We start from the raw sequence: 24,900 nt of genomic DNA, 5'->3' as shown, positions 1-24,900 counted from the left end.
TCGAGTTTCCAACCATTAGAATTTATTTATTTTTCTTCATAACTGTGCAGTTTTTAAAATGCTACTGTAATGATGAAGTCATAGGCTACTATGTTCTTTAGGTGTGGAAACAGTTTTTGAAAACAAAGACCATGCGCTACAAGTGAGGAACAGGCCATCGACTCTTCAGCTGGAATATACAGACATTTTTGATAAATACTGATCACCTTAACACTTAAATGGAATGACATGTTCAGAGTTCTACACAGTTCACTATGAAAACAGCATGGCAAGTTACATAAAAGCTTCAACTTCAAGGATCCTTGCTTTTTTTGTTAAATTAATTACTTGGTTAGAAAAGAGAAATGCAATATTTGAAATGGAGTCTCACCTGGACAACTTTCCCCCCCTGTTGTTGGTAAGCTCCTGTTATCAAGATGATTCCATCAGAGCTGGCAGTTAAATTGTGTATATATAAAAGAATCCCCCACACTGCTTTCAACATCAGGAGTTTTAACAGGCAAATATCTTTATGAATTTGAATGGGTTTTCAAAAATTTTATCTTGACATTTATTGCTTTTACTTGTAAACCTGAAATCCAGTTTATTCCTTTGAGGAGTGTTGGAAGTACAGAGTCAGCAGATGCATGTTTGACCTGTATCTTTGCATTCTGGGTGAGAAGAAAGAAAAAGATGACCCACTCTCAAGAACACACATACACCTCCGTCTACAAACACCTTGTGCAGACTAAAGCAGGTAAGTCCTAAAGTAGCAGTATTTAAAAACATCCATGGGGTAGAAACCCAGCTCATCCAACCTATATCTTTTTCTCCCATGCTTGGCCAGGGTTTAGCTGGTACACAGGGAAGTCTGGCTCTCCTACAGAGGGGAGCAGCTCTATGGATGAGGATTTTGGAGAGCTTGAAGGTAAATGTTACTGGGACTGGCAGGCAGTGCCATGTATATTCTTCATGCTTACAGCTATTTAGACTTTTTCAGGGCTGCTAAAGGAGGGCTGTGAGGTGAGGACAGGAACCCAGACTGGGTACAAGCACTGCACAGTTCTACCACGTGCCAGTTAAGCTGGAAACGTGGTCTCTGTAATACAGAGCACCCAAGGGAGGGATTTGGAGGATGCAAGAGATACCTGCTTGTGATACATTCCAGCTCATCTGAGCATCACCAGCCTCAAAGGTGCTACCCAGCATGAGCTGGCTAAACTGCAATATTTTAGAACTGAGATGAAAGGGATGTTGCTTTAATAGACCAATTTGCTACAAGACAGTTTGAGAGACTGCATTCCATAGGTTTCTACCTCTTCCTCCTCTACCCCCAGAAGAAGAGACAAGCAAACATGGTTAAGTTAGTATATATTTGTGTAAACACCAGAACATTTTGCTATACAATAGAAAAAAAGTTGCTGTTTGTATGTTCTTAGAGGAGTCCTGAAGACCTTGGAATACCTGTATCCTGCAACTATTAACCTGTACCACATGCATTTCCTGTTTTGTACATAAACTCAAAGCAAGCTTGAACAATAGTAAATAGCAACTACACTCCTACAACAGGCAGAAATGCCACGTTGCAGCTGCTTACTCCTTCACTTTAGATATGTAGTCAGCCAGTTTGTTGATACTATCCTCTTGCTGTTCTAGAGCATCCAGAATGAAGCCCATCGGGGTCTTCTTCAAGCCTATCCCCTCCATCTTGTTCTGCAGCTTGTTCTGTATGTTCCTGAGCCTCAGGGAAGCATGGACAAACATCACTGCATGACAAAAACACCCTCATTAATTGCTAATGCCCAAGGAATGCATAGTTCTTGCAGCACTTAAGACACATCCCAGCACCATGACATCACTGGAAGATGATGATGTATCAATGACTGCTGAAGTAACCACAGGTATCCATTTAATAATAGCATTAAAGATGGCTTGTGCTGCTTTTTGTCCCCTCCCCCAATTCTGCTTTGGGACCACTTAAACACAGATAGCAAAGTTAACAGCTGACTTAGACTCTGCAGACTTGGTTGAGAAAGCTCAGGTCACACACCTGCACAGCCCCCCCGAGAAGAGAACAAACACTTACAGAGGAGAGGAAGCGTGATCCCAAACATGAACACCATGACATCTCCCAGGTAGGAGATCAGGAAGTAGCTAGACAGCATGATGGCCAGGACAAACGTGGTTGGGTACTGCTTCTTCAGCTTGCGGAGGACATCCTTGTTGTGTGACATCCACACAAAGCCCAGGAAAACCAGCACCACCACAGTGCCACCAATGAGCATGTTCAGGGGACTCAGAAACCTGGAGAGAAGAGGAACAACAAGCAAAGAGTTCAGGCTCAGAACCTTCATGACTTGTGTGTCCATAGAGGATCACTCTGCTCAGTGGTATAGTTACCACGGAGGTAAGGCATTGAAAAGGAAGTTGCTGTTGTGAAGATCTTCACCAAGGCCTTTAGCAGGAGCCAAATAAAGTAAAAAGTACAACTGAAGAAGAAACCCTTAGTGTTGAATTTGGATAATCTTTGTCTTTATGTTCTCTTCCTGAGCTTAGCTCAGGATGATGAGTTTCTGCAGCATTTCATCACTGAAGCACTGCCCACCAGGACCCCTCCTACCTCTGCAATCAACTCATTTGATATCACACCCAGAGTCAGCATATCCAGATAGCAGATGGAGACAACACTGACTGATCTTTTCCCTTCACAGGACCAAAACCAAGGCTAGGCCTTCAGATGAACTAGCTCTTCATGCTATCTTCTCTAGGTTTGCAAAATGGGAAAGGTAGAACACTGAGTAAAGGAAGTTACTTCACTACTTCTCATTTCTGAATAAACCTTCTCATTGGTTTACCTTCAAACAAAAGAATTGTATGAACCTGCAAAAGTAGCTCACCACTGTTGGCACAACAGATGGAAGCCCAGTCCCAAGCAAGCATGCCTGAGAGTCAGAAGGAACTGGAGGATGTGATAAAGGTCTTATAGGAAGAAGAGCCAGACATGGCAAGACAGTCACTGCTGAGGTTTGTGTTCTGTTATTGTTATCAGAGTTTCCAAGCAAACCAAGCCATGGAGTGGATCAGCTCTGGACTGTAAACAGCAGAGGACGAAGGCAGAAACGTCACCTGCTCTAACCACATCCCCAGGTATTTAGAGCTTGCTCAGAATCAAGTGTTCAGCAATGACTTTGCTGGGCTTGTTTCTGTACTCACCCAGAGTCCAGGCTCTATGGTATTTCACTTAAGTAGTATTAAGTTATGTGAATTCATGTGCATTCTGATTTTCTGGCTTTGACATGCACTGATCTGATTACACAGCAGCTGAGGCCTCCGGGCTATTACAGCTATGGCAGCAGCATGACAGCGCCCAATAAAGCAAGACATGCTCAAGGTTTACTCTTGCAGACTTTGCAGCTCACCCTGCTGCCCCAAAGCTGCCATGCCCAGTGACTCACCACTCCTCCCCACTGCCAAGGAGGATGTTATGGTTTGTGGTCTGTGCTTCACATCCGGCCCAGGCAGAAGAAGCCTGCTGCTGGTACTGCCAACACTCTACCTGCAGTGCTAGGGAGCCTCTTCCTGGAGCAGGAAGAACCCCCAAGAATTATTTCACAGCAAGGACTGGCTCTTGATTCTTCAAGTCAGTTGTGCCAACAGGGGATGGGACAGCTGGACAGAAAAAGATTAAAATTCAGAGTAGTTCCCCACCTGCTTCTGCTACTCATGCTGAAAAGCCAATCGGGCTTTTTGGAAGTGGTGAGAGGCCAGACTTGCTTGTTGCATTTGAGTCACTCCCTGTAGCCAGCCAGATTATATTTAGCTCTGAATTGTCAATCTAAAGTTTCCAGGCTGGAAAAAGTGAATAGCATGGCTCTGGAAAGAAATCAGTTTCATCTGTGCTCCTTAGTAGCAGGAGGAGGGTGACTCATGACTGGACCACACTGGTGCCTGGGTTATATATGTAACACTGGACATGTGAGATTCTTAAAGTAGGATTCACCTCCACACCTCAGCTGTCTTGGAGCAGAAATGGCCAAACTTACACAACTCACAGCAATCTTTTTTTTTTTTTTGTTGCTAAAAACCCATGGACAAGAGAATCCTGGAAGCAACAAAGATCTAGACAGAGCTCCACTCTACACTTTCCATGTGCCTGGAAAATACTCTCAAAGCCTTATCACCCCTACAGTTCCTGTTACTCTTATTACAACTTCAGAAACTTGTGGTGAAGAACCATTCCTCCATATTTATGAGAAGAGACAAAGACTTCTCTGCTCTCCATTTCTTTCTGGTATTACCCAGGTTCTGTGTAACTGCCTGGCTGTAAGGGACATGAGGAGGGGTGAGGGGAGAATGCATTCAGAAGATCCCTCTTTTCTGAGGAGAATGATTTGAGTCACATGTTTTCTGAAGTGGGCTGCATTCCAACGTGTACAAGGGAACAGTGAACAGAAGTATCAAGTGAAGGCATTCAGAGCCACATGAACACAGATGGGGATCACAGTTGCCACTGAAAACCAGCATTCACACTATCAGCCATGTGTCCACAGACTTCACTACTGGTGATTACACTGCTGGACAAGGTGTCATATGCCAGAGCCACCCTTTACTGCTTGACTCACCCACAGCATAATTTACAGCACTATCTAAGATTATCCTAGAAATTCATATGTAGAAAATTCTTCTACAACAATGGCAGTATTAAGGAAGGCAGAACTCCATTGTCCAGTTTCACTCAGATCTGTTGGCACGCTGCTCTCAATAGCACAATAGCTAAAAACGAAAAAGGAAAAAACAGGGATATGTAATTTTAGAACAAGAGAGACTGGGGAAAAAGAGAGCTGTGTAACAGCTCTAGAAGTCACCTTACTGTTGAACCACCAGCACTGATACTGGCCATATTTATACAGAGGTCAGAACACAAGAGGACAAATTTGTGCTCAGGCAAGGAGGCTGGAAGTCTTTCAGAGATGCAGAGGAAAGGTAAGTGACCAGCCATTAAGTTGTTACAAGATACTTTCTAAATATAATTCCCTTTAGCAGGGATTTATGAGACCTCAAATACCTAAAAATGTAATGCACAGAACTATCAGCACGGCAAGGGTAAGGTGACTTGAGTTTATACTGCTCAGAGGACTTAGGGGAAGAAAAACTCTTTTAGGGCTGGACATAAAACCCACTAACTTCTCTGACCCTGAAAGCAGTGAGTGTGGCAGGACTAACAGCATTTGGGGGTGCCAACAGCCTAGAGCACCCCAGCTGGATCATCTCCTTTGTCTTCTGTGGTGACAAGGTACAACCCCGTGACCTCCAGTACAGCTGGGACAAGGTGACCAGGAAAAGCCATCACGCAGATTCAGTTTCCTGCTGCCCTGCAGACAGCAGGCTTCCTTCAGCATCCACCTAGATACAAAGTAGAGACAGGGAAAACAAACACATGAGAAGAAACATGCTGGATGGCTGCAGGGACAGGGGCATTGTCCTGTGTCAAGCAGGACCACAGAACACTTTGTACTGGTAGAAGCAGCCTCAGGAGAGCAGGGATGTGCTGGAGGTGCACTTGTGTGGGAAGTACTGGCAGCTACCCCTGGCCAGCAGAAAGAGATGAAGATGAAATACTTTATTTTTTAAAAATTAGATTCATATCTCTAGGCACTGCCCTACATGCATCACAAAACAGGTCAGAATTCTCACACAGGAGCAGGAAACCACAAAAAGCTCTGCTTTCAGTGAGTTATCACATCCCCTCTTCTTGTCTGGTTGTTTCATACCTGCACACTTGTGCACAGCCTTACAGCAGGAGAGGGGGAGGACATACAGCTGTAGCACAGGGAAAAAACAGCTTGGCAAGGCAAATTCTTTGTGTAAGGCAAGTAGCCTCCAGCAGCACAAGCCCAGAAATAGGATAGGCCACATAAAAAGCAGAAGCAAGATAGCTCCATCCTCAGATCATCTCCATTTTAGATGACTGTCTTGGGGTGATTATTCAGCAGTTGCTGTCACATTTGTTTCTTTCACATGTGACCAGGCAAGTCTGAACAAAGGCGCTGAGTAGGAGACTGGCAGTCATTGAGAACATTTTTTAATTTACAGCAGCTCAGTTAGGCTGAAATAAGCATGAAAATTCCTTCTTAGAAGGCTTTTTGCTCCACTATGGCCCAAGCAGTGGGCAGGTCAGAGCACTAAAATGTGCTCATTTGTATTAATTTAAATAACTTGAAAGATGAAGTTCTGCCTCCTCTCTCCCCATACTTTGAGCTTCACTGAGGTTATGCAGCTGTAACTACAGGTAGCACACAAAACTATAAATAGCACATTGTCTCAAGGGATAGTCCTCAGCATCCATGGATTTAGCAATGCTTCTGTACCTACTGTTGCTCACTTGCATGGCTTTGAGAACAGGAGACAGATTCCTTGCCTGCAGAACTGCCAGACCTTTATGAACTTATGCACCAATATTATTATGCAACATGATTTAAAATTATGTGTTTTGCTCACTCATTCTTAGTCTTTCATCAAGCATGAGAGAAACTAAATGTTTTGCTGCCCTGGAGCCTCTGTTTTAGCAAAGGGAATCCCTACAAGTGTATCAGCTAGGGCAGTGATCTGGGGAAGAAACATGGAAAAAAAATATGACGTTGGCTTCTGGGTGTACAGATGGACAGGAGATGTTTTGAAGAAATGGCAAAGGAAAGAGACATCAAATCTCAGGCTGCAAGGAGAATATTATTCCAAGACAGAATGAGCACTCCGATGCAGCATTCCGAAATTCAGCACGCTTTTTTAAAACTGTCAGATTTTGAAGCTAATTTTTAGCAAGTACATGGCAACAAAAGCCTAGATGAAATTACATGAATTTAAAGTAGTTAAGTTTGAACTACATGATAAGAGAGGCCTGGTTGGAGTAGGTGGAAGAACAGACAAATTTCACTTATTAACTAAACTGACTGTTTGAGGGAAGTTGCAAGATGTGGGAGGCACTGAAGGCCCTGACTTTAATAAAAATTCATAGGGGACTCACAATGGCAGGGCCCTAGCTCAGGGTAAGAACAGGGAGTCCAGTTCTTCTATAACTAGGAGAAAGGGCAGAATTTTGTCAAGGGCTTGTTTTTTTATCAGCAGTCTACTGCAACAGAGTTGTAGAGGGGAAAAAAAGAAAAAGCAGACAAGTCCAGGATCCTTCTTAAAGGAATTTGCAGGGAGAGAGTGTGGCTGCTACCACCAGCCTGTATTTGTGGAGTGGCACTAATTCACAAATTTTAGTTTCTTGTCTACTGGTTTATTACTTTCTATCCACTCCTGCAGGCTGAAAGTAAAATAAGTTGCATTACTGCAAAGCACAATTTAATTCACAGGTAACAGTAGCTACAGGAGAAGGCAAATGGAGGGAGAAGGGCAGGGACACAATGCAGAAAAGATCATTACAATTCCACTGTGCTCATGGTAAGGTTATTCCACACCTTGTGGAGAGAAGGTAAAAGGTTGGAGAGGTCAGCTTTGTTGTAGGAGGGGCAGTAAACTAAAGCTGTGGCACAAAGTATTTCCAGTATCAAGAAAGCTCTGGGCTACAATTTCTGTGTCAGTCAGCACAACCACAGTACTGCAACAGCTGAAAATATCATCTTTGCATTTCAAGTCTGTCTATATAATTAGATAGTTTATGAACAGGCAGAGTTGGTCATTGGTTAAGTTTAGTTTTGATCACAGGAAGATCAAAACCACTTTATTAGTGGTTCCAATAATCCTGCCCTTAGGCCTGGACACAGCCCTGGAGTTCCTAAAAAGCCATGATTCATCATTTATCAGGGGTTCCTGCCCATTACAGAATGAAGTGAAAGACAACTTAGTCATCAGTTTAAATTTATCAGGAGAACTTTCTTTACTTTTCTTCCAAAGCCACAGTCTGGCCAGTTGAAAAGTATTTTTATTAAAAGAAATTGATACTTTTTCTCTATTGAGGTACTATCCCATTTCCTTTAGAATTATTCTCCCATCTAATTTTACTTCTATGTTAGAAGAATCAGGTTCATCATATACCAAAGACTCTTAAGACATGCAATAAAAAAAATATGTGAGCTAAAGATCCCACTTCAGGTCTTGTTCACCCATAAGTTTTCAACACAGAGGATTGTCATTCAATATTAAGATATTATAGTTCTGATATTAGTTTCCATCTTCTGTGGCTCTCTTCCTCCTCCACCTCCCACCTCAGCACATTAGTAGGAAATAAGTGGGAGAGAAATCTCCCCTCATCTGAAGAAAAGCAATCAGAGTTCAAAAGCAGGAATTTAGGAGGGTGAGTAAAAGCTGCTGCCATCCCTGTTTTACAGGGAAATACCCTGTTTGGAGATACCAAAACTATTTACAGCCTTTTCCCACCTTCTTGAGCAGAAGAGCTGACCCCCTGCTTTCCAGGGACTCTGTGACTTCTCTGTTCATTGAGAGCTGGCTACAGTATCGTGCTGCTTATGAGGGTAATGAACACACAACTCTAGAGCCAAAGTGGCAGAAGAACAGCAAGACCATGGAAGTCTCATTTTGCCAGCCTAGTAGTCTGTAAGATTACTGTGACATATCCCCACCAAAACAGACAAGAACAAGGCCTATGCCACTATACTAAACCTAAAACTGTCATATGCATCAAGAAGAAAATGCAGGATTCTGAGCCTATCCTTCCACTGAGCACAGATCAAAGTCCCTTGTGAGCCAGAGAATCTTTATCAACTTGGACGCTGGGTCAACAGCTTCAGAAGCCCTAACAGGATGCAGAGTGCTTACCCCCCGCAAAAAAAAAAAAAAAAAAAAAAAAAAAAAATTTGATTTAGGGGAATCACTTTAAGCCTCTGCAACATAAGAGATAAGATGTACTTCAACCAAAGCCACTCTGGCCTGGTGGCTGGGCAGTTCTCCAATTTAAGCATTTGTGCGTTGCTCGTTGAGAAGAGTGGAGTATTTCAGTTTCCATATTAAAAGCTTAATCATCATTTCTGCTGCATGTCTTGCTTAAGAGCTTTCTGACCAAAGATCCTAGAGCAGTACCTGAAATAGAGTCACATAGCCTTTGATTCAGAAGGTGATTATAAGGTTCTTTCCTTACTCCCTTTAAGAACGCTGGGTGTGACACAACAGCAGATGGTCCTACCTCCAAGGTCTGAATCCTGCCCACCAGAACGAAATGAAGGAGTACCTTATTTATTTTACAGCGAAGTTTTTCTGTGTGAGCTAGATCAGAAATAAGAACGGCTTGCCCTGAACATTACTTTAGAACAGTAACAGAGAGAAGAATGTATCGATGCATTTTTTTAAATTCAAAGCCGAGCGTGTCTCAGGCTGAGCAGCCCGCTGGGCAGGTTCAGGAGGAAGCACAGATCGCTGCGCAGGATGCGGCTCGGCGAGCAGCGACATCCCGCACCCCGAGCATCGCTGCCTTCCGCCGGGCGCGGTGCCCGCAGCGCCCGCCTCGGGCACCGGCTGGAGGAGAAGCCCGTGGGAAAGGGAGATAACACACAGGGAGCCTTCGGGCCGGGCACACCCCACCAACACACCACAAACCACACTGCCACCGAGTCCCCGCGCCGAGGGAGGCTGTAAACCAGGCCGCTACATTTTTAAACCACACCGGGGGTTTAAGGAGGGGCGGGAAGGGGAAGGGGAGTGGAAGAGGGTAAGGGGAAAAGAGGGGAAAAGGAGAAAGGAGGAAGGAAAAGGCAGCTCCCCCGCCCTCGGTACTCTCACATCCCGCCCGGGCCCTTTCCCGTGGCACCGGGCCGGGTCGCAGAGCCCCCGCCCGGGGACCGGGGACCGCGGCCACCGCACCGCCCGCCCCGGCCCTGCGGCCGCACCGCGAGGCCGCGCACTGACCCCACGATGGAGACGAGCGCGGCGGCCACCATCAGGTAGTTGGTCTGGTAGTAGAGCAGGTTGCTGACCACGCGGTTGTTCCATTTCGAGATGTCCTTGAGGTCGGGCAGGGCGAAGCGGTCCGAGCCGGGGAAGAAATCGTCCCAGGCCCGCAGCGGGGCCACCTGCACCTCCATGGCCGCCGCCGCCGCCGCGCAGGCTCGGGAGCGCCGGGCACCGCCCCGGGGCGGCTCCGGCACCGACAGCGACGGCGGTACCGGGGCGGCACCGGCACCGACCGCGGCCCCGCTCCGCTCCGGCCCCGCCGCTCCGCGCTGCTGAACCCGCGAGCGAACGAGCAGCAGCGCAAGCGACAGGCGTGTGTCACCGCCCAGGACTGGCAGCTGACAGGGGCTGCTGTCAATAATCGCTGTAAATTCATTGTTCCTTCAGCGAGTGGTGATGCGCGTTGGGCATTCACGTGGCGAAGCCACTTGGCATCATCTGTGAAACAAGGGATGAGTGGGGAGGGCACCACGAGAAGTGCCAGCCCCAGCCAAGGGGGCACTGCGGGGTATCCCATCGCAGGGGGGCTCCGCTAGTGGGGTTGATGTCTTCAAGCTGAATTTTCTGTCTTCACGCTGAATTTTCTCACCTCTTGCAAAGTAACTGATGCCTTCTGATAATTTCTACAATAGAATTTGCCTAATTAAAAAAAGAACTTAAAGGCATTGCGTCAGATTACATCACCTAAATGAATATGCATTAGGAGGGCGGAGAATATGTAGTATGGAGGCGGATTCATGTAAATTTTACTAGATAATCGATAGAACTTTTTACCCCTTGGGGTGCTTGATTTGTGGAAACCTCCGCCTGTGCAGATTAAACAATATCTCTTTTCTAAACCGGACTCTGTTTAGAGAGCTCCTAAAATGGGCAACAGGGCGACAGTGTCTTTGGAGGGAAAGGTTGGTGCCAGCAGCTGTGGTGTTTTGACCCCATGTCCATGTTGGAACACTTGTGTCTTCAGGCTTTCACACTTCAGGCACCGTGGCTCAAGCACGGGCTCTTTGTGCATCACGCAGCACACAGGGTTTGCTGCGCTACCGTGCATCAAAATCCTTCTCCAAATGTAAGCAGGCTGGCACTTGCTTCTCACAGCTCCATCCCTGAAGGATTTACATCGCTGAAGTTTGGGAGCCCAAGGACTTGAGCACAGCCCAAGTTAGTCCTGCTCATCGGCCTCCTGGCCTGCACTGTTCTGGTTTATGCATGGTCCCTGTCCAGGGAATGCTGATCACACAAAAGCCATTGGGGCAGGCAGCGACCAGCCCAGTGATCACATTTGGGTTCCAGCCTTCCTGAAGGCTTTAAGGCACCATGATCTCCACACTTGTCCCTGAGGATGCCCTCCATGGCTCCCAGGAAGTTCTGAGTCTGGAGAAGGCCAGAGAAGCTCTGATAAGAGGAAAGGCTGAGGGAACTGGGGTGGTTCAGCATGGGGTGACCTAATTTTGGCCTTCCAGTACCTGAAGGGAGGCTGCAACAAATACGGAGAGAGACTATTTACAAGGGCCTGGAGTGATAGGACAATGGAATGGCTTCAAACTGATGGACAGTAGGTTTAGATTAAATATTAGGAAGAAATGCTTCCCTCTGAGGGTGGTGAGGCCCTGGCACAGGTTGCCCAAGAAGCTGTGGCTGTTCCATCCCTGGAAATGTCCAAGGCCAGGTTGGACAGGGCTTGGAGCAAGCTGGGGTAGTGGAAGGTGTCCCTGCCATGGCAGGGGTGTAACTGGATGGGCTTTGAAGTCCCTTTGAAGCGAGACCATTGGACTCTGTGACCATCAGAGAGGCGGGCACAGGGAGATCCCTCGGGTGCGGGCAGGCAGGACGGGAGGGAGCCTCTGTGTCAGGGATCAGGGGTGTCCCCGCCGTGTGTCCGTGCCGGTTATCGCCACTATCGGCACTGTCGCCGCTATCGCCGCTGCCGGGGCCGCGCTCAGCCCGCCGGGCCCGGGCCCGCCCCGCCGCTCGCGGGGCACTGTGGGAAGCAGAGGGAACTATGGCGGATGGTGAGGAACCGTAAGTGCCCTGTATGTGTGTGCTCGGCCGGCCCTGCCCCGGGCCCGGGGTCCCCTCTCCCTCCTCCCCGGTCTCTGTAGCGCGATACTGACCCTTCTTTTATTCTCTCTCTTTTAGGGAGAAGAAAAGAAGGAGGCTAGAGGAGCTGCTGGCGGATGGGTTAGTGCGGGGCTGCGGGCGAGCGGGGCAGGGGCAGCGCTTGCTGGGGCGGGGGTAGGTGAGGGCGAGCCGCAGCCCCGCAGGAGCTGAGGGCTGGGAGGAGGCTGCGGGGCCCGCGGGGGAGGAGGGAGCCCCAGGGGAGCTGCCGTAGGTGGGGCAGGGCCCTTGAGCAGCCCGGGCTGGGGGAGAGGAAGCCCCCGGGGGGAGCAGCGGGGCGGGAGTGGCGGGCTCGCAGCTTGGCATGGTGTGCTGAAGAGCTTGGTGAGGAGACGGGGAAAAGCTGCCTGGCCGGTCAGGGACCTGGGAGGGCCTCTAGGCTAGAAGCAGGTGACTTAAGGTTTTGGCTGAAAATTAAAAATCCAGAACTGCAGAACAGTTGTCTCTGCGCATTAAAACTCTTAAAAATCTACGCACCTGCCTTAAAGGCCGTGAAAACGAATGCTGAGAAATGTTGAACATCATCTGCTTCCATCCCTTAACTATTCCATTCCATTGCGTCCCTGTACCCTGGGTCAGCAGGCAGGCCTGCCTGGGCTCTGGCAGTGCATGCGTGTGGGGATGGGACCGCAGCATCCCCGGGGCATGTGCGGTGGGAGGGCTGCATGCCAAGTCCCCCAAAAGCATGGAGCTTTGGAGGTGTGAGGGTGGCAGGGAGAAAAGTCTGAGCTTAAAGCGATGTAAGGACTGTGGTGCTCTGATATTTCAAACAAAATTTAAAATTAAAATAACTCAAATAAATAAGAAAGTTGTTGAACTCTTATACCTGGTCATGCTGTAACAGCACAAAAAATAAACACTTGAGAAAACTGTCTGTGAAATAAAACAGAAATATCAGGTTGAGTTACAGATGTTTTTCAGATCTCCACAATGTCCAACCCTCTAAAAAACCAACTGTAGTCTAATTGTGAAAGTGAAACTAGATCTTAGCATTTTTATCAATTAGGAAGGAAAATATACACATCTAAACAGAAAAGGAGTGCTGCTGTTTAGTAGCTGTTTATAGGGACTATATAAAAGAATTTTAAAAATTTTTCTTAATGTCACCAAGCACAGCTTCTACACTCATTTCCAGAAATATTAAAAACTATAATATCCATAGAAGCAGTTTTTGTGATGTCTGTTGACCCATTTTAGGTGCTTAATGCACCTCCTGAAATCTGTTGTACAGCAGATGAGGAGTTCTGCAGAGGGGGTGTTTTGTTTATTTACACCATTTCCCATTATGTGAAATATGTGTATTTTGAGATTATTGTGAAAACTAGAGGAGATACGAAAGTGCATCTGAGGTCAAAAGACCCTTATGAATTCAAGTAATTTTTGTAGGTTTTATTTAACTGCTCATATAGTAACTTCCCTCAACAGTTAATGAGGGGAGTTCAGTCTGCAATCAAATTATCCTAGAATCCTGGAATGGTTTGGGTTGGAAGGCACCTTAAAGATCATTTTGTTCCAACCCACTGCCATGGGCAGGGACATCACAGGTGAATTATGATTTATTTATTCCTGCAGTTTAGGGAAGTTTTTCCCTGTTACTGAAAATCTTTTGCAAAATCCATTGCCTAAGTTCACTTACTTTGGCATACTGTGTTGTCCAAGTTGTGAATTCTGTGAAGATAAAGGAACTCACTCCAGATGTTTTCACCACATTTGCCTTTGATTTTGAGATGACTTATGAAAAAGTTATAATAAATTCTAAACATTACCCAAGAGTTATTAGGCAAGTGCTTTTTATAGTGCTTCATAGGAGAAAGCAGGTGGAGAAAGCATAGGAGAAAACACTTTATCAGTGGTGACACATCCTTTGCTATTCAGTATTGGCTCTTTTATAACGAGCTTAGTTTTATATTAACATAGAACATAATCATATTTATTGAGTTTCACTTCCCTGTTTATTTAATAGGGAAGTAGGTGTTGATCTTATAGTAGAACAATACTTGAGAGCTGATTTTGAACTATTCCTGTGAGTCTCTTAAAAATTTAAATTTATATTTCTGTACTATTAAAAGTGACCTGCAAAAGGAGAAAAGGGTATTGGAGTATTTGATGTAAAATTCTGCCTTGAAAATTTAAAGGAAGATAACTGGAAACATTCCTTTTTTTTCAAGTGAGACTGTTCCTGCAGACAGGCTCAAGGATGCCTGAAAAATGGGGCAATTCTAATTCCATGGTACCACTTGAGAGTGAAGAACATTCAAGATTCATGTCTTTCAAAAATATTTGTCTAAATAAAGTACCCTGAAGATTCAGAGGATGATGTTGGGGCATGTTACTGTAATTTATTCAGAGCCTCACAATTGCAGTTTACAGACTGATAAGTCTGTCAAAAAAAAGATACAAGACTTAACTGATGAAAAAACAATCACCTTCAAAATTGAAAGGAACAAGCTCTTTTTGTGTGTCCTCTTCAAATTTGAGGGAAACAAAAGTAATAAGACTGGGCCCTTTTTAAACTGCAGGTCAACTTTTACTAGTAACAGTTAAATCAGTGGGTTTATTGAAATGCCTGGGTTGTTTTTTCCCCTCTGTGCATATTTTTATTATTGCTTTCTAGTTCCACAAATAAAACCCACTCATGCAAAGACTCATATGCATAACTTACAGGCATAAAGAATATGCAGATGCATTTGTAGGAATGATCAATAATTTAGGTGTTCTTTGCATAGAAAGTTGGAGGTGTGGCTTTTCCTGTGTGATGTTGCAGCTGAATTTACTGTGTTCTGTGCAGAATGGCTGTTGATGGTGGGTGTGGGGACTCTGGAGACTGGGAAGGTCGCTGGAACCATGTAAAGAAGTTCCTCGAGCGATCTGGACCATTCACACATCCCGATTTCGAGCCAGGCACTCAAGTGAGAAAGACTTAATTTCAATCAAATATCTGTAGAGTGTGTTGCAAATTAATGTGAACAGGTTCATTAAGTGACCACCAGCAATGTGTGAGTACTAAAGCTGCATGAAAAGCTTGTGTTTTTATCAATTGAACATTGTGGTCCTAGGAGAATGTGTTATGTTCCTTTTATAAGTTTCTATTTTTAAGTTGTACACTGTCAACTTTAAGCTTGCTGTTATCATATATAAATATATAGCAATGTATGAATTATGCTGGTTTTGAGTTTCACATGAAAAATAGCAGCATTTGAATCTCCATTTTTAAGTAATTTGATACAGGGAGGAATTTATTGTACTTAAATTAGTGTTAATATGAATACTTTGGGAATGGGATAAGGTGTGTAGTGGGGTATACTGTTTTAAATATTTCTTCTACTTCTTTTGTTGTACATTTTGTTTCAGAGCTTTTGGTTTAAGGTATTTTCCTGTTACCTTTTTAATGTACTGTTCCATTGTTTGCTAGTTGGACACTGGGGTGAAGTAGAACAGTTCACAGAGAGCAGTGATATACTTAACATTTTCAATTCTTTCTGTCCAGCAATGTTATCTATCTGTTTAGATTTGTTTTGTATAATATATATGTGAAATATCTGAAGAAGGAAAGCATTATCACCGTAAACCAAATAATAATAAGAGTGGACCTTGATTTTTTCATGGTCAAAAGTAATATACTGGTATCAGCAAAGGTCTTGATTCTCTCTAAGTGGGGATACAAGAACTGCATGAGCTCAACAAGTGATTAAAGTCCAATATGTAATTACTCCTGCAAATGCAAAGCTGCTTTATCTGTAACTCACTAGGCACTGAAAATTTATGGTAAAATGTTTGTAAGGCTTATGAAGTAAAGCACAAATTGTATTAATTTTTTGTTTTATGTTTTCTGCAGGCCCTTGATTTTTTGTTAAGCACATGTAAAGTGTTAGTTATTGGAGCAGGAGGATTAGGATGTGAACTCCTGAAAAACCTGGTAATTATTGTGTTTTAACCCTTTTCTTCTTCGAATTTTCTCTGTTTCTTTTTCTTTTTTTCTTTGACAAAAACTGTCTTTTTTAATTAGCTAATTTTGCAGTTCTGGTTGTATATAGCTACTAGAATTTTAAGTTTTAATCAACATGTGCAACATGTGTAAAATACATGTTGATACAGACAATAAAGATGAAGGATGCACTTGAAAGGTGGTATTTTCATATGTTGCATGTTATTTATTCAGCTATCTCAAAGCTTGTCTTGACTTATAACAAGTTGCTTTGTATGCAGAGTAGCCAGAAGTTCATGTGCAGCCATATATCCAGTCTGATATTGGTGATTTTCCCTAATTGCCAGATCTAGGGAAATGAAGTCAACTTAGGACAAATCGTGCTCATAATGCTACAAAGTGGTGTTTGAAATGCACAAGTTTAATTATCCTGTTACTGTGGTTTTCATCCTCACAAGCACTCATATTTATATCAGTGTATCAGTGTTATGATCCCATTTGAGTTTGGTAGTTTGGACTATTACTCTACTTCCCCATGTTTCTATTTAAGAACACGGATTTCTGTTGCATGGGATAGCTCTGTTTTTTCAGAAAATGTAAAGGGAAAAGTTTCAAAGTCTTTACATTTAAAAAAAAGAGTCTTAAAGGAAAATGTAAGTCATATTTTGTATATGACTCAAATTTTTTAGAGTCACTTCAGAACATCACAGCTCATTTATTTCCTCCAAAGCCCATGTTTTACAGCATTTATTTCCCTTTAACTGCAGTTCACATTGTGTCTTTGAGTGTGACTGATGTTGCTACTTTACCAGATCAGACCCACCATACATTTTTAAGGCAATTTTACTGTAAAGTTATTTGCCAGATGCAGGGATGGCCTGCATGCAAATGGAGATGAGGCAGAGCTTCTGTCAGAGGTTCAGTGTATTCTTAGATAGGGAGGTGATTTTTGTTTGCCATCTCCTTCAGCACTGACTGCCACAGGAATGCTGCCTTGTTTTGAACTGTGATATCTGGGTCAATATGACAGACTCATTCATGTGGAAATGGTTAATGTCCCAAACCTCAACAGGAATTTTAAAAAAGCCTTTTAAAGGAAATAAACTTTGTTTTTCCTATTCCTGCCAAGCATGGAAGTGCTTGTGGTATTAAATTCTGTGCTTTTTTCCCCCAGTGGGCTCTTTTGATTTACTCCAGCCATGAAGGAATACTGCAGTTTCCCCTTATAGATCAGCCTACCGTTGGCTTCCCTGTGTTAGCATTAGGTAGGCCAAAGCAATATTGCCTTCAGGAGAGCATTGTCTTTGACTTTGGAATGTTATTAATTCCATCTGTCTGAATACCAGCATTAGCAGCCCAACAAAATGCCTTTGAAAAAGAATGACCATGTACCTGTCTGCACAGACAATGAGGAGCAAATCCATTTGTTCCTCCAAAGGTTGCTGTTTTGGCATGTGGAGTGAATTCTGGAGCTTTGTGAGCATTTAATTTCCTGTTAAATGAAGCTGACCTTCTCTTTTCCCAGGCACTGTCTGGCTTCAGACAGATCCATGTTATTGACATGGATACTATAGATGTTTCTAACCTTAATCGACAGTTTTTGTTTCGGTGAGTGGTATTTTACATTTTCACTGTTTAACTTCTGGGTTTTTTAAAATGTACCTAAATAAAACATGTTAATATATTCATTTTTTTGGTTGGACAAGAGGTCATTAAAGATTACTGGACCTTCACGTCACAATAGTACTCAGAATTAACTAAAAATTGCATATGATTTCTTCTTATTTTGGACTCTGTGGCATGAAGAAAATCAATCTATGTTCCTTGACATTCCAGTACAGCTAATGACTATTGGAAAAGGTGATACCAAGGAATAAATGCACACAGATTGAGATCTCAGATTTTCTGGTACCTTTTTCATCCAAGTACAGTGAACAATCATTGGATGTTTTTGGTGCTGTTAACCATAGTTAATTCTATGACTCTCACATCTGATGCTTTACAGGGATCATGGAATGGTTTGGGTTGAATGCCTTAATATTATCCCATTAAATAAATTGTCCTGAAGTAACAATTAGCCACTCACTTGGTATTGAAATGTATATAGATTGGAAAGTCAAAATCTGCTAAAATCAAGCTTTTGGGATTGCTTGGGTTTTTCCCAGAGCGAAGGATGTGGGGCGGCCAAAAGCAGAAGTTGCAGCAGAATTCCTGAACAGCCGCATTCCCAACTGTGCTGTGGTTCCGTATCCTTTCACAGAGAAGCCTGAAGGCTTCTGTATCCTAGAAAACTCTGTGGGTGGTAAGAGTATCTGAAGTATTTTGCTGCCATCCTGTTTCTCATACAATAAAGGACACATTCATTCAGCTCGTGAGTTGAGAATTCTTTCTCCGTATTAACATACAGGGAATCTGCACGGGAAAGGCTCAGAAATTATTTTGTATTTTTCCACTGAGTCTTTTTATTCAAGTGCAATATTGTAATTTTCACTGAGATAATGGAATTATTCACCAGAGAGTTTTGAGTAAGCACTGGTAGAAGGCATTAGTTTATAAACATAGCGCAGCACTTACTGATAAAGGACTTGGTGAGAGCACATATTTTGAGCTTCCTAAATATTTCACCTGCTGAACTTTGCTGTTTAGGACTATTCCACTGTGCCCTTTACTAGTTTTGTGAGATGTTACAGCTTCAGCTGTGGGAATTTAATCTCAGATCACATAGTTTTTTAGAAGATGTTGTATAGAATTACAGTAATAAATTAGATAATATTTTGGTTAGCAAATAGAAAACAGTAAACTTAACTATGAATATATTCCTTTACTGGGCTTGCATTCAGATATTTTAAAAAGATTCAAGACATGGATGAAAGCTTCTATCGACGTAAGTGGAATTTGTTTTCCTGACAAACACCCACGGGTGCTTTAGGGGACCCTTGCAGATGTTGCTGCTCACTGCTTTTCCTGGTACTTTGCTGCTAATTATTTTAGTCTTCCACAGTGTACTGGAAGTAGAAGTAACACGTAGACAAAATCTAAATACATCTGTGATACAGGCAGTCTAGGGGAGTAGCTAAGCTACTGTCACTGTCCCTGTTATGGACAGAATACTTTGCTTGTCTTAGGAAGTCTGCATTAGTGTAGATTTTGAATAATGTTTTTTTCTCCCCAGAGTTTCATATTATTGTTTGTGGGCTGGACTCTATAATTGCAAGAAGATGGATAAATGGCATGCTGGTAAAGTTTTCAATCTTCTTAATGCCTGATTATTGCTTGAGTTTAGATGACTAAAATAAAATATACTTGCATAGAATGTGTCATGAGAATGAATGAGAGCTGTTGAAACCCACAGCTTTCTGTATACCTGTTTTCTTTCTGTGAGCAGGATGAAATGCAGGCTCTCTTACCTGCCCTTTTCTTGAGAGTGTTAGCCAACATCTGTGCAGTGCCCTGCAGGGATAATTTCATAGTTAGGTTACATTGCTTGTGGCCTTCTTCAGTCAGCTTTTGAAGATCAAGACAGAAAGCTCCAGAGATGCTCCCACTGTGAATTTTTTCTTCTTTACCCAAACAGTATTTATTATGCTGCAACTTGTAAATGCCATTATATATCACTGTTACAGAATTCAGTGACCAGAAAATTGGTAATTTTATAATTGTGAATTTGTTTGTAAAACAATGATCTAGAGTATCTATCTGTATTAAAATAAAAAAGACAAAAGCAGAACAAGTCGAGAATCAAACCTTCAACCAAACCTTCAGCCATTTGTTCTGATGAACTATAAGACCATCTAGCATAGCATAGCAAATAATAGCATTTATCAGGAGAGTAAGGGGAGCATGTAGAGGGTGAAGGTGGTTGATAAAGTCGTGAGCACTGACAAATAAGTAGTGTTTTATATACACTTAAAATAAACTGTACATTAAGCACTCAATAGTTGGGTGTAGCTTTAAGAATAAAATTGTAGGATTTTTTTTTCTTCCTGCAACTTCTTTATAAACCCAAACCAAGCAAAAACCAACCCCCCACCCCCTTTATTTGTTAGATGTCATTTTTGCATTATGAAGATGGTGTCCTGGATCCAAGTTCCATCATACCCCTGATAGATGGAGGGACAGAAGGTTTCAAAGGCAATGTCCGTGTGATCATTCCTGGGATGACAGCGTGTGTTGAATGCACGCTTGCACTTTACCCACCACAGGTAATTCCCCCAGTGAAATTGCCATCTCTTCATATTCCTCTGCTTTGCTGGTTTCTTTTCTTAGTACTACACCTAATGTGTCATTGTTTCTTCTGGTTTTCTTCCCCTGCCCAACCAGGTCAATTTTCCCATGTGCACCATTGCATCCATGCCCAGACTGCCAGAGCATTGCATTGAGTATGTCAGGATATTGCAGTGGCCAAAGGAACAGCCTTTTGGAGGTAATTAATATATTGTAATGGTGCTAAATGAACATTTCTCCTTTTAATTAACTTGAGTTGGGTGTGTGCTTTTAATAAAACAATCCTGACTCTTAACCTTGTGTGGTTCATTGTCATATTGAATCTAAGCCTCCTCTGAGCTGGAGATGGATTTTCTCTTCTTGAATTCACTCTCCTGTACCATATTTGCTCCTGTTTCTCACACTGCACAGTGTCTTTCCTGAATTGAAATGTAACCTGTAACAGCTCTATAAATTGTGCAGTGATGATAGTTTGTGTATAGGATGTGTTAAAACTAAAGATGTTTGTAAAAATAATACTTTGGTTATTTAAAATGTCAAGTTTCAATAGCTTCATGTGGTATTCATTATAAATTAAAACAGGGATTTTTTTTAGACAAAAAAGAGTGCTGTGTTTCAGAAGAACTTTTATAATTGCAATTTATCTCTAAATTCTTTACTGTAGAAGGTATTGCATTGGATGGAGATGACCCTGAACATATACAGTGGATTTACCAGAAGTCTTTAGAAAGAGCATCACAATTTAATATTAAAGGTGTTACCTACAGACTCACCCAAGGTAAGGGGATGGCATTTCACCAAGTTGTAGCATTTGCACCTAGGCTGGATTGGCATTCTTTGTATTTGTTATGACTAAGCTGGCAGCTGTGCAGGGATAATTCTCCTCACCCTTAAAACAGAAACAAGCAGCTTGTTTCCTGTGCCAGCACAAATATTTTTATGACAAATCAGATGTTCAGGCATTCATGATGAATCAGAGGAACTTATCTGGGATAAAGCTGAACATTCTTTTTGCTATTTTATTTTTAACTTGGAGCAGCTCCACAGTTTACATTACATGGTGACCACTCTTGCTGGTTCAAAGAGTAAAAACAAAGGGACTTGATTGTCTTTTTTAGCAACATTTTGTGCCAGTTCAGGCTGGTTAAGTCTATGGCATCTGTTCCTCTCTGCTGTCCCTGCCTCTGTTCACATGCAAGTGTGGTATGCTGACACTCATTTAATCAGCATTTCAAACACTAACCAAATAGAAAACTCAACTATCTTTCCTTTGTGCATTTCCCAGTTTAACAGGAAAAGAACAGTTTTAATTTTCCCTGCTAAATGCAGAATACTTCTTTCAGAGTTTGTTCAGTAGTTCTCTTTGTTTGATACCTGCTTTTTTTCAATGTGCTTGATTCATTCCTAAAATAAAAAAGTGTCCAAGTACTGCAGCAGCATGCCATTATACATGGTTGTTACAGAAATTCCTGGACACTTGAAAGTACCTTTGGACTCACCCTTTGAAATTATTCTGTCTAAAAGTAATCTCTTAGTAGAGTTTCCTAGAAAACCCAGAGCTGTATGTTTTGTTTTTACAGGGGTGATTAAACGAATTATTCCAGCAGTAGCTTCTACAAATGCAGTAATTGCAGGTATGCTGTAAGAACTCATTTCACTTCTACTTTACTGACTTGAGAGTTTTGTGGGACAACAATTTGGAATTGAGAACCTGGAGAGGATAATAGTAAATTTTAAATGTGTCTGGTTTATTCTTACAGTCGTATTTCTGTTTTCCATAGAGAAACTGTAAGTGACTGAATAAATGTTATCACTCTGGGAGAGAGCAAAAGCATTTAAGACTGGGGAGAAAAATTGAAAAACACAGTACATAGGCTTGACATAGTCTCAGATTAGTGCCAAATCTATGGTGTTCATGCACAGAACTACCAGCTGCCTTCAGGTGTTTATTTTTCTCTTTATAGATTGTTATACTTGATTGTTTCTGTCACTTTTTGTACAACTGTGTGGTGTCTCCATGTCTGGTAGAGCTAGGTGAAGAAATTCTTTTTTCTCATTCCAGCTGTTTGCGCCACTGAAGTTTTTAAGATAGCCACAAGGTATTTAATTTCTTATTAATTACAGACATGATTTCCAGCAGAATGCCATGTATCAACACTGACATATTTGTCATTACAGTGCATATGTTCCTCTTAACAACTACTTGGTGTTCAATGATGTGGATGGATTATACACATACAGTTTTGAAGCTGAAAGAAAGGTTAGTGCCATTAAAGGTTTGAAGGAATTTTTCCTTGATTTGTATTTATGCACTTTGTGTGTATTTCTGAACCTCACTATTGAATCAGTCAGCCCCTAGCACTGAATAATAATATTTCTGAAGTTTTAAAAATGAAAATTACAGTGTTACTGGTCTGCTATTTCTTCAAAGTAGAGCTACAGAATAAGGTCTTCAAACCTAAGATAACTCATGGGCAGATCTTCTAAAAAAGAGGTTATGGCAAAAATTGATCTGAAAGTTTGTAGTATTGGATTTTATGTCAGATGAAATTTGTCATTCATAAATACTTAGGTACTGTTGGGAGGCAATCAGTGACAGACTTCAGAAGGAAATGGATTTTGTCATTAATATTGACAACTATTCATATTTCTACAGCTAAAATTAAAAAAAAACACAACACAAACACTTTATGGACCTTACTAGCAGCATTTCTGAAATCATCTTTAACATAATGTGTATTCTTGTGCTGTTTTGTGGTAGGAGAACTGTCCAGCTTGCAGCCAGCTTCCCCAAAACATAGAGATTTCCCCATCAGCTAAATTGCAGGAGATCCTGGATTACTTAACAAATAATGCTTCATTGTAAGTTGCAACCATTCTGAGTAATTTGATAATTTGTTGGTTTAGTGCTTATAAAGGGTAATTTTAAAATGTGTTGTTAACCTGATTCCCTGGTTTTGTTTTGTTCTGTTTATTTGTTTGGTTTTTAATGTTTTATATATAGGCAGATGAAATCTCCTGCAATCACAGCAACTATGTATGGGGGAAATAAAACACTTTATTTACAGGTAATCTGAACATACATAATTGTCTTTAATATTCTGAATTTGCTTACTTTACTGAATTTGAAGAAAAAAAATTTGGCTTTTTTTTTCTTTTTTTTTTTAAATTTGCAGACAGTAGCTTCAATTGAAGAACGAACAAGGCCGAATCTTTCCAAGACACTAAAAGGTATCGTGGAGTTGTCAGGTATTGAGTTTCAAGTTAGAGAAAGTCAGTCTCACCCCTCTGTGTGGATATTTAGCTTTGCTTGCATTATGCAGTAGAATTTGCTTCATTGTCCTTGTACATTCAATACACATTCAATTTTAGTTTCACATTTCTCAGGTATATCAGTTGTTTAAAGGTGAAGTGCAGGCAGATGCACAGAACATTGCAACCAAATATCTGCTGTAAATTACACACTCTCCAGTAGAGTTTTATATATATTTCTCAACAAGGTCTGTTTCCTGGTTAAATTATGTTAATATAACTTAGCCAGTGAGCTGTTTCCTTTATTTAATCACATTTACGGTTTGTGGGGATAGCATTTCTTATTTTTTTGGGCTTCTTGAAAAGGCAAAGCACATGGGTTTAATTAAATTAATTAAGCTTTTCTTTCTGTTTCAGAACTGGGGCTTGTGGATGGCCAGGAACTTGCAGTTGCTGATGTTACTACACCACAGACTATGTTGTTCAAACTTCACTTTACCACTTAATTTATTCATAAGTAAAGTGCAAATACAGCAAGAGAAGTCTGTGCCCACCTTATAAAACAAACATACTCTGTGGGTGTTAAGGCAACCTGAAAAGTTCCTGTTAGTGCCAGCATGGTTGAAGGTTAGGAAATCTAAATGAATCACCATATTTCAGAATTGTATGTAGAAGCCAATATTTGGTGGATTATATTTGTATAAATGCTTATTCATGTACAGACCTCTGATGTATAGAAATACACTTTTCCCAGGTTTTGTTGTCAAAATGTTCATGCTAATGTACTTTCAAACACATGGAACTTTAAGGTGGCCAAAAGTCTTGTTTTCAACATGTGTGCACACATATATGCAAAGAAAAGATGTTTTTAAAAGGAACCACAACAATCTGGTTATAAGTTTAGCACTCCTGAGACTTACTGAGTCACCTTAAACCAAAGGAGGCAGTGGATTGAAATGAGGATTTCCCTCTTATTTGGTATTGATTTGATCAATTTTATGGAAGGTGTTAAATATGAAGAGATGGCTTTGTTTACAAGAAACACAAAAGGAGAAAATTATCGACTGGTACATGAAAATACAGGTGTGTCTCTTCACTGTCCCCAAGCAGCCACCATGCACAGCATTGCAAAATTATGTTCAAATATCATTGGTGCTGTTAAGGTATTTATTAATAAAAAAACCAGAAAGACACCTGAGTCTGTGGCTTTTCTGTGGACATTCAAGAGCATTTATAACCTCCATTAAAAAATCTGGGGCATCATTTGGCTACTTTAGTCAGAGACTTAAGGAGTGCCAGTGAATTCTAGTCTGATGTGTTAGCTGTGTTTGAAGTTCACAGTTTTTTTAACTATGAACTGCATAGCTTAAAAGGACGAGAATTAATGGGTACAAATTGAACTAGGGGGAATAGGACCAGGAGTAGTGGGCACAAATGGAAAGAGGGGAAATAGGGGGATAGGACAGGGAGAAATGGGTACAAATTGAACGAGGGGAAAT

General features: G+C 41.9%; 2 protein-coding genes across 4 annotated transcripts; one reads left to right on the top strand and one right to left on the bottom strand.

Moving 5' to 3' along the window:
* On the bottom strand, positions 1-10,129 carry ARL6IP5 (ADP ribosylation factor like GTPase 6 interacting protein 5). Its single transcript, XM_036390953.2, has 3 exons — positions 9,841-10,129; positions 2,066-2,283; positions 1-1,745 (listed from the first exon to the last, which is right to left on the bottom strand). The coding sequence occupies exons 1-3, from the start codon at positions 10,014-10,016 to the stop codon at positions 1,573-1,575; spliced, it is 567 nt and encodes a 188-aa protein (XP_036246846.1). The 5' UTR covers positions 10,017-10,129; the 3' UTR covers positions 1-1,572.
* A 1,714-nt stretch (positions 10,130-11,843) lies between these two features.
* On the top strand, positions 11,844-24,594 carry UBA3 (ubiquitin like modifier activating enzyme 3). Of its 3 annotated transcripts, none has more exons than XM_036391059.2 (18): positions 11,844-11,904; positions 12,022-12,063; positions 14,789-14,909; positions 15,836-15,916; positions 17,451-17,533; positions 18,091-18,171; positions 18,766-18,809; positions 19,098-19,162; positions 19,972-20,127; positions 20,246-20,348; positions 20,814-20,927; positions 21,730-21,783; positions 22,212-22,248; positions 22,328-22,409; positions 22,911-23,011; positions 23,154-23,217; positions 23,326-23,380; positions 23,819-24,594. In XM_036391059.2, the coding sequence occupies exons 1-18, from the start codon at positions 11,885-11,887 to the stop codon at positions 23,905-23,907; spliced, it is 1,392 nt and encodes a 463-aa protein (XP_036246952.1). In that variant the 5' UTR covers positions 11,844-11,884; the 3' UTR covers positions 23,908-24,594. The 3 variants fall into 3 exon arrangements, with proteins under 3 accessions (XP_036246952.1, XP_036246954.1, XP_036246953.1); XM_036391061.2 differs by having other exon boundaries at positions 11,859-11,915; XM_036391060.2 differs by lacking the exon at positions 12,022-12,063 and having other exon boundaries at positions 11,862-11,904.
* The last annotated feature ends 306 nt before the right edge of the window (positions 24,595-24,900 follow it).

This window comes from Molothrus ater, chromosome 11, assembly GCF_012460135.2.
Source record: "Molothrus ater isolate BHLD 08-10-18 breed brown headed cowbird chromosome 11, BPBGC_Mater_1.1, whole genome shotgun sequence".
Lineage (NCBI taxonomy): Eukaryota > Metazoa > Chordata > Aves > Passeriformes > Icteridae > Molothrus > Molothrus ater.
This window is presented reverse-complemented; position numbering and strand designations above follow the sequence as displayed.

What these genes read in the sequence shown, in the direction of transcription:
- ARL6IP5 (XM_036390953.2), bottom strand. Translation starts at nt 10,016, where the DNA reads ATGGAGGTGCAGGTGGCCCCGCTGCGGGCCTGGGACGATTTCTTCCCC. An exon ending in GCGCTCGTCTCCATCGTGGG is followed by an intron (nt 2,284 to 9,840) that starts GTCAGTGCGCGG and finishes TCTTCTCTCCAG; the next exon opens with GTTTCTGAGTCCCCTGAACA. An exon ending in GATCACGCTTCCTCTCCTCT is followed by an intron (nt 1,746 to 2,065) that starts GTAAGTGTTTGT and finishes TTTGTCATGCAG; the next exon opens with TGATGTTTGTCCATGCTTCC.
- UBA3 (XM_036391059.2), top strand. Translation starts at nt 11,885, where the DNA reads ATGGCGGATGGTGAGGAACC. An exon ending in CCCAACTGTGCTGTGGTTCC is followed by an intron (nt 18,172 to 18,765) that starts GTATCCTTTCAC and finishes GCTTGCATTCAG; the next exon opens with ATATTTTAAAAAGATTCAAG. An exon ending in GGATGAAAGCTTCTATCGAC is followed by an intron (nt 18,810 to 19,097) that starts GTAAGTGGAATT and finishes TTTTCTCCCCAG; the next exon opens with AGTTTCATATTATTGTTTGT.